We start from the raw sequence: 10,010 nt of genomic DNA on the forward strand, positions 1-10,010 counted from the left end.
AAGCATGTCTTGGATGTCCGAAAGACATCTAATCCTTTGACCCCCCCTCATCCGTCGGCTGAAAAGCTTTCGATTATTGGCAGTTTCGGTTATTGCCAGAGTAACGGTGATCATACATTATTTATGAAGCATAATATCTCTAGACAACTGACAGCTCTTATAGTGTATGTGGATGACATTTTGATTATAGGAGATGACAAGGAAGAGATTCAGGAGTTGAGTAGCAAACTATCTAAACAATTTGACATCAAGTCACTTGGAATCCTGAAGTATTTCCTAGGAATTGAAGTGGCACACTCTAAAAGGGGTATGTTTATCTCACAACACAAGTATATTATTGATCTACTTGATGAAACAGGAATGCAAGATTGCAAACCAGCAAATACCCGAATCGACGTGAATGTTAAATTGGGAAATAGTGATGATGGCTCTCTAGTCTCATGAGGATGCATAGTGGTGGCAAATGCCCTCTTTGGCTGTTGCTAGTTCTTCTGAGCTAGTTTCCAACATTTCTCCTTAGTATGTCTTCTCTTCTTGTAGTATACACAGAACATATCATCCCTTGGGTCAGCTTTAGATCCTTGAGATTGACTTGAGTTTTACCTTGTTGCCAAGAACTGGTACTTCCCTTAATGTGCTCGACTTGAACAGGTTGATTCTTCTTTGTGGAAAAGAGGCTGAATTTCCCTTAAATCCATCTGGTCCAATCTTCAGTCTTTTCTCTTCGTCCATAACTATCCCAATAGCATGATCTAGATCAGACATGATCTATCTATAAAGAATTTGGTTGCGCACATTTTCATACTCTTGGTTGAGGCCCATTAGAAAGGTAAACATCCTCTACTTGAGAGTGTACTAGCGTTCACTAGAGTTTGGGTTATCAACTGTCCAATAATGATCTATCTCCCTCCATATCGCTTTCAATCTACACGCAAAGGTCATTAGAGTCAAATCTCCTTGATTGGCTTGTGAGGCTTACACCATCAGATCCTAACACCTCCAGCCATTCTGCTGCTTTGCACAATTCTTTGTAATCTTGTCTCACATAGTTCTCACACTGTCAACATACAAGAAGTTATCTGCCATATCATTGACCATGATACCTAGAAGCCATTGGCGAATCAAAGATTCCTTAGACTTCCAAGTCTTGTAATGGGGTTGCCCTGGCTTAACTAGATCATAAGTTAGATGATCGGAGAGGAATCTTGCTTCCAATAACAGCTCCACATGTTTACGACATTGGAATCCATTGGTCCCATCAAACTTCATGGGAATGTCTGGCAACACAATGGTGATCCTCTCTTTCACCGCTAATGTGGCAAGTGAGTTGTCTCGTGCCTCCTTCATCGTCGGCTCCAAGAATCTCCCTTCACACAGTGTACTTGGCTTGTTGGATGAGCAGGAGTTGGGAGGGAATGTTGGTGACCAGAGAGAAGGCTCACCTCAGCTGGTGATTGAGTGTCACACACTCTACTCTACTCCAGAAGCTTTGATACCATTTTAGAAATCGTCCTCCAGCTCCCTAGATCTCCTCATGTCTCCTTCTCCTTCAATTAGGGTTTCTAAGGAAAGAACATAAAACCCTCGTTATGATTTTTGTCATAGGGATGGTTTAAATACCAGCTTAGTACAGTTTAAATGGCCTGGGCTCATTATCTTTAGGTCACTTATTCTCTCATGTGCGAGAATAAGTGACTTGTGCACGTGGGTCCACTTATAGCATGGGACCCCCTTACAGATAGAAAAATAGCAGAAACAAAATAAGACATAAATAAGATGGCTGGCTAACAATGGCTTGCCTGAGAAGTGGTGGCACCATCAGATCATAACATAAAAAAAAAGTTTCATGAGGCGGCGTAGTGGTGGAAAATGCCCTCCTTGCTTGGCTTGTGAAGCTTGCACCATCAGATCATAACACAAAAAAAGTCTCATGAGGCTGCGTGGTAGTGGCAAATGCCCTCTTTGACTGTTGCTGGTTCTTTTGAGCAAGTTTCCAACAGTTCTTAGTATGTCTTCTCTTCTTGCAGCCTTTGGAAATTAACAATGGCTTGCCTGTGTGAATGCCCATCCCCTTTGAGTCAAGCCTTATTTGTTTAAATAAATGTATAGTATTGATCATTCTCTGTTACTCAGAATTTGAGACATTGACTGTGTTTAAGAATCATTAGATATGTCTTATAGGTGTAGAGATTCTTAGAAACTCAACCATTTCAATTAGAGAAAGTCAACTGTACTAAATAGAGCTGGTGAGGTGGGAGGGGGAAGAGGACTTCTTCCTTCAAAGTAGTTGTGTTGGTGTGGATACCAGACCTTTGATCCAAAACTAGTTTGATAATAATTTGGAAGATATCTGAAGGTCCTGAAGGATATTAATTAACTTAAATAAAATGAAAATTGAAAATCAAGACTGAATAACCATTAGCTCAACCCTACCACTTATGCAAATCATATATCCCATTTGGGATATCAAAACTTTGTTAAACTATCCATTAATTACAGTGTTCATTCACACCATCATTAATTTTATCACAACACAAATGTTTCACCTATTTTCCTTTCCCTACTGATTCTTTTATTGATGAAACACACTAATCATTATTTCTCTAATAAAATTTAAGTAATTAAAAAAATTAAAATCATCATGTACCATGTAGAGGTATTTAAAATAAATTAAATTAAAATGATTTAATTTATTTAAAACATAAATTTCAGATTTCCTGTATTTTTTTCGGTATTTTGTGAAGTTTTTCGACATCATAAAAAGAAATAACAGATTTTAAAGTTGGATTTTTTATTATTATTCAAACATTGGATTGATAAAGATATTGGGGAGGTAATTTATGACATTTTTATTATTATTCTAACTTGAGTTTTATGATTTTATTCAAGGTTTATTTTGATTTCAGTATGTGTCACAAACTGATTAATTCAGGTTGAGCCTAGTCATTAGTGGTGGTCAAGCAATTGGTGCAACAATGATTGACCTTCACAATCATTACAGAAGTGTCATTATTGCATCAATATTTGTAATTTCAATTGGAAAATATTTTAACAACCAACTCTCATTTTTAGTACTCAAGGACACATTGTGTCAAGAATAAATGTGTTGATTTTGTGTGTATTGCATCAAATGATGCATCAGACAGTTTTTTGGACCACAAATCATGTGATAAGAAATTCTATCAATGCAATTCGAAGATGGGAAAATTTGTGGACATGTAACATCATGAAACGTTGGATTGCGGAATATTTGGCAGAATGCTTAAGGCATTAGTTTCGGTTATGAAAAACCTAAGAAAAGTTTTATTGTTTAACTAACATAGAAAATGTGGCAAATATTTGGCTAAGACGAGGATTCATCTAAGGTTCTGGTGATATGACAGGTGGATCAACTAGGAGAGAGAAAGAATCAATGTCTATGAATGATCCAACTTCTAAGGGCAGTACTTAGGAAAACATTTTGAGAGCACCTTTGTATCTGTATTCTATATGCATCCTTATCCTTAGGTCTATTAATAGCTAATATATCTATGTAAAATCATCTTGAATTTAATCCTAGATTCCCATGCCTTGTGAAAGAAAGCAATTTAAGATATAATCAATTTTCTTCATGCAAATTGTTAGATGGAAAAGTAGAAGTAAAGGGGTCTCCTCAAGAAATCAATTACCTCAATTAAGGAAGAAATCAATGATCCACAATGAGTCACTTAAACTTATATTTGTGTCTTCTTCTCAACTACCATCCATATCCAATTCGCCCTTCATCATCAGATATACATATATATTAATTATTACATGTATCTATTCCTAAATAATTTTTATATGTTCGCATTTCTGTGTTATCCCTCATCTGTATAATATGTTCCCTGAATTAACACAGACATTCTGTTATCACCTTATAATCTCCCCATATTTCTGATCTTATAAAATTTATCATCTCATCCCTTATCATTGTTCAAAATTTCAGTAAATATAAAATCATCATTCCTATGGAGAGAAACTTTTCTCATCACGAGTTAATCATGTTTTTTCAGAGTCAACATATTGTATTTTTTATATAACATTTTATATAATACATTTATATAATATGTAGAGTAAACAAATTTGATTAACTCATTTATGAATAACAAGTTCAAAATCCCTAATTTTTGGGTTCATCACAGAACACAAGAATGTAGTATTTATTTTCCTTAACAATTTAAACTAATTTGGATTCCTGGCATATAATAGTTTTGATATTCACTTTCAAAACCATTAAGATGTATTTTATCTTACAGATTGCATTTTTTCCAGGAATGGAAAATTACTTGGGGTTATCAAAAGTGAAAATTTTCGTGGCAACAACTTACAGCTATAATTAAAAATAAAATACCCAATTGTTTTATTCTAAATCAAATAAAATCTGGATTAAAATGTTAAACCTTAAACATAGGTTTTATTATTAAATATTTTATGATCGGAATAAATTAATAGTATTAAGAGAAACCTGCTACTATCAGATTAAAAAGTCATTACTGAAATTAATAACTTAAGAATTTTATACAGATAAATATGATATAAAAAATAAAAAGTATACTTTTCCCCATTTTATTCTCAATATTTCCCTATTTTAAAAAACATATAACCCTAAATATTTGTTTTAAAGTTTGATCAAGAGAGTAAAAAAAAGTATATAGATCTTATTATAGATCAAAATTCAAATAAAATTAATATTCTTTGAAGCTCAACATTAGGACTGTTATTGGTTTCCTATGTTCTGTTTCTCTACAACAATATTTTCCTATGTTTATATTCATATAGAATAGAAGTTTTTTATTTTTTATTCACTGGTACTAAGTCATATCAGAATATCGAGTATGTTCTTTGGGAAAAACATAAAAGATTGCAAGAATCAGGAAGTCTTACATCATGAAAATTGGTGTTTCTGTTTGGCTATCTTACTTTATTAAAAGGTTACATAAAATATATTTGGAATGAAAATTTACATAAATTCTCTACTTGAAGTCAAATTCTATTTATAGAGTTCTATTGATCATTTTAATCCTACTATAATCACGTTAATCATGAACTAGATCATTATTCTTCACACAATGCTTTTTAGGGATTATCCTGATGGATTCTTCAACGTTTTGAAGAAAAAATTTATCTCGATATCTAGACTAATAAAATAAATGATAACTTTGATTGAAAACTTTATATGTACACATCTTTAGAATTCATATTACTTCTCATTACCTGTTTGGCCCCACCCATAATATAATATAATAATGAAAGCTTAAAAAATTAATCATAGTTGATTAACCTAGATTCACTTAGGCTCAGTTCATAATGAATAATCACCAAGTATTATTGATAATACAAAATTATCAAATACAATTTTAAACAGATCATGATTTATCTAACTCTATTTATGATTCATGATGAAAAACCTGATTTATTTAATTTTTTAATGATAAAAAATAAACTAGAAAAGGTATAATTGATGATCAATTAAATAGGATAAATAAAAGTGGCTAAAAATTGTTACATTTGTTGATTATTCAAATCAAGAAAACTTAATTTTTATCAAAATCTTACCCATATAACCATTTCATAGACTTCAACAAAGAAATGTAATATCCTGAAATTTAGCCACCTAATCAAAAGATGGATGATCTCATATTTTTCTAGTCATTATCAAATAACAAAGTTTGTGGGAAGCATTAGTGACAGCGCAAAACCATGTGCTCACAAGTGATCTTTGACTACGAGATATAGAATCAACAAGTGGATAACGGCCTAATGGAAGTATTATGTTTATGACATGGATCAAGGACATAATTTCAAACTCATAGAAAACTAGAGTTAGTTCCTAAACTAAAAGAACATGACCTATCATATATTCTTGGGTCATAAAAATAAACAAGAAATCCTTTTAAATGGATTCAGAAGGATATGACATAAATGAAAAATACCCAAATCCTTGCAAATGAATCAGAATAATCTGAGACACTGGATGACTGGTGTGGGCTCGATTTAAGATATATTTCCAAAACATAGTGAAATTTCTGAGGAGTTCAAACTTTTGAAGTAGATATTAACGACATAATACCTTAAAGTGCTCATTCTTTAACATTTTAATCTCATTCATAGATGATCTTCCATAATTTGGATTCTACAAAATTGGTTTCCAAGTGATAATATTCCTTGGAATGCGTGATAGATATTTCAAATTAGGAATCTAGTATTCGTGGTATTCCACATTGAGTGGGACCGTGGACTGTTTTTATGATTTTGAAAAATGTTGAGAAACATCAGAAAATGGTAAAATAACACAGAGAAAAATACAGACTTCCCATTAATACATCCATTAGGTTTCGAAATTCATCAAGAGTATGCCACATTCAAGGAGATCTAGGACTGTTCGTATGATTTTGGAAAATGTTGAGAAACATGGGCCAATGGTAAAACAGTATGGGATAATAAAAAATTAGAAAAATATTAATATAGAGGAAAATTCAGATTTGCCATAAATCCATCCATTAGGTTTTGAAAATTCATCAAAATGGCAAATTTCCTGAGGATCGAAGGCAACATCATTTGGGGTTAAAATAATGTTGTGTTTTGATTCATATAAGTGTGGATTTTATTGTTTAGAGTCTTCAATGGATTGATCAACTTTTGGTCAATAAAATTTGACTTGGGTCTACATGCGGTCCATAATGGTAACAGCCCCAGTATTGAGTGGTATGCCACATTGAAGGAGATCTAGGACTGTTCGTATGATTTTGGAAAATGTTGAGAAACATGGGCCAATGGTAAAACAGTATGGGATAATAAAAAATTAGCAAAATATTAATATAGAGGAAAATTCAGATTTGCCATAAATCCATCCATTAGGTTTTGAAAATTCATCAAAATGGCAAATTTCCTGAGGATCGAAGGCAACATCATTTGGGGTTAAAATAATGTTGTGTTTTGATTCATATAAGTGTGGATTTTATTTCTTGGAGTCTTAAATGGATTGATCAACTTTTGGTCAATAAAATTTGACTTGGGTCTACATGCGGTCCATAATGGTAACAGCCCCAGGATACATCTGAATTTCAAAGAATCATGAGAACATGATTTTTGTCTGACATCCATAGACTTGGTGCTTTTTATTCTCATTGTCATTTGCAAAGATTTCTTCGGATACTTTGGACAGAAACTTTTGATGTGAAATAATTGGGGAGATGTATTTCTTCCAAGACGAGCTTAAATAATATATCCACAAACAAGTTACCGTTATCTTCAGGGATTTTTTTATGATGTCTATCAATCTTCATCAGAACCTAGATCAACTATAAACTTAAGAAGGCGATTGAAGGTGATGTGGCCAAACAGTTGGTCTTATAAAATGGTATTACAGCATCTTTTCAAAGGGCGCCTACGATTTCAGATTATCTAATTTCCTGGCTCCTATATCCTATCCAACAAACTCGGTGGGAAGGACAAAACTAAAAACTCTCACAGAAATCTTCGGAATATGTTTTATGAGATCGTAAGATAAATACTCTGCACCACCCAAGAATATACCGCGGAGTAATCACCTATTTATTTTGCTTCGGCCGCTGGATAGAGTTGAAAATGACAAACGACCTATCCTGACGCTGACCAAGTCTAGTGGGGACATCCTAAAACCATGTGCATTCACTACCAATAATCAACCTCGTTAATTTTTTCCTTCTCGCGGGACCCTAAAATTGTAAGCCTATGAGAACGTGTGAAACCGTCCTCAGCATCGGTCACTGTCGGTGAGAGGCCATCTATCAATCCATAGCATGAAAAAGAAGTTTCCTTGGAGATTCGAGGAACCAACAGATGATCCTTCCTCTTCCTCCACGAACTATGAAAACGCGGTGTTACACTCTCCTCTCTCCCGCTCAAGGCGCAGACAGAATCCTCCTCCTGCACGTCCAACAGTCTTCGTCGTCCTCCTCGCGGGTCGCCCTAACCCTAATGGCAAGAGAGAAGGAGACGCTCTCGGCGCTGGACCTCCTGGCAAACCACCTTCTGGAGGAAGAAGAAGAGGAAGAGGAAGAGGAAGAGAAAGAGAAAGAAAACTCCTCCCGCGTTGCCGAGTACTTGCTGGAGGAGCCCTGTTACGACGTGGAAGCCTCGTCTCGTTCTACGCCGTCTCCCAGGAGCAGGGTAAGGCTGGTTATTTCCACGCCGGCGGTGGCCGCGCCGAAGGTCGAATGGACGACGGCGGACGAGGCGGGGCACTGCCGGGGATATCGCGGGGTCCGGCGGCGGCCGTGGGGCAAGTACGCGGCGGAGATAAGGGACCGCCATCGCCGCGGCTCGAGGATATGGCTCGGCACGTTCGACACCGCGGTCGAGGCCGCGCGAGCCTACGACCGAGCCGCCTTGCGCATGCGCGGCTGCAAGGCCATTCTCAACTTCCCCAAAGACGTCGCCGGCGACGGAGACCGCTGCCTGCCCGCGCCGGTGGCGCCGCCCAAGAAGAAGATGGCTCCGAGCTCCGACGAGCCGGGCTTGTCGCCCGAGGACGACGGCGAGAGTTTGTACAGTCTGCCCCCGCTGTCTCCTCTCCTCTCCCCCTACTCCATGGGCTTCGTCCGGCGGCTTCTCGTCGTTTGATCTCCCGCTTCCTTGTTCATTCAAAGGGTGCGAGTTCAATGACTCGCCCCGCAACCCTATTCCTTTATTCGTTGGATTCCTTGTTTTTTTATCTGATACACTGCCGTCAAAGCAAGTCTTACCTGTTCTCTTGTTCGGAATTAGCGATGGAATTCGGTCAGTATTACACAAACGATGAAGATTTCAACTGGGAAAGGGTCCTTGGATTTAGTCGCCTGATCTATGGAATGATGAAGGCGATTCCAACAGAAGAACATGTGAAAATTAATGAGATCTCCACTACCCAGATCCGATGAATTAAAATACATAAGGGTGCGAGTTCAATGACTGGGTTTCTTGTCTATTTGATCAAAGCAATTCCCATTAGTTCATTTGCTGTTTAATTGTAAGTTTTAACTTCTTCCTATGACTCATTTAGTCATGGTTCTAAGCTTTGCCAAGCTTATCAAACGAATGGATTGTTATTTTCGATCATAACTAAACCAATCTAGACCATGGAATATGATCCACTGAACTGCCGTTCGTTGGTCCAATGGTTCTTTGTTTTACCCTAACCTCATTCGCCGCGAATATTTCCCACCCGCTGTCTCTTGTTCCCTTTCTATTTGTTTGTATTAACAGGAAAACTTTAACGAATGATACTAAGTTGCGAAGGGATCTCTTTGGAAAGCGTGCGTCAGGATGAATAACGAGGGTTGCACGGTAAGAATGTGCAATATACTTCACGACACCTCCACACCCACATCTTATTTTCCAATAAAAGAAATACGTGTTGATTATTCTCTTGAACAGAACAATCATACTTGGCTTGGCATCTGCAGTATGGAAACGGACGCAGGCGCCAGCAGGTTGTGGACGAGATTACCTTAAAACACGTGGAGGTGATCGAATATTCCTGGTTATAAACGTACGATTAGGATTCATTAGGTAAATTATTTGGCAGAATATCAATTATACGAAACAATTTTCACTGTTTGGATAAATTTTTCAAGGGCGAGGATTTGGATGGACGGTATCGAAGAAGGCGGCAACCGGCTTGACTGGTAACCCACCGTCGATCCTTTCAAGTCGAGGAGGAGAAAGTTAGTCATTGCCGGGCCTCTGTTTTCCACAATCTGAAATTCTGTAGCCCCCCCCCCCCCCCCGATCACTATTTTTCATTCCTTTTCATTCATAAACCCACCATGAGAAAACTCTCTCTCTCTCTATCCTTCTCTCTTTCTCTACTTCTCTCTCTTTCTATCCTTCTCTCTTTCCCTCCGCTCTCTCTCCTTCCCTCGCTCTCTCCTTTTATCTCTCTCTCTCCTTCTCTCGCTCTCTCCTCTCTCTCTCTCTCCTTCTCTCGATTTCTCCTTCTCTCGCTCTCTCCTCTCTCTCTCTTCTTC

General features: G+C 37.0%; 1 protein-coding gene across 1 annotated transcript; it reads left to right on the forward strand.

The window, feature by feature from the left end:
* The first annotated feature begins 7,854 nt into the window (after nt 1-7,854).
* On the forward strand, nt 7,855-8,748 carry LOC144715130 (ethylene-responsive transcription factor ERF107-like). The gene has a single exon (XM_078590026.1). It carries the CDS (start codon nt 7,870-7,872, stop codon nt 8,623-8,625), a length of 756 nt encoding a protein of 251 aa, XP_078446152.1. The 5' UTR covers nt 7,855-7,869; the 3' UTR covers nt 8,626-8,748.
* The last annotated feature ends 1,262 nt before the right edge of the window (nt 8,749-10,010 follow it).

Source organism: Wolffia australiana, chromosome 18 (genome assembly GCF_029677425.1).
Source record: "Wolffia australiana isolate 7733 chromosome 18, ASM2967742v1".
NCBI lineage: Eukaryota > Viridiplantae > Streptophyta > Magnoliopsida > Alismatales > Araceae > Wolffia > Wolffia australiana.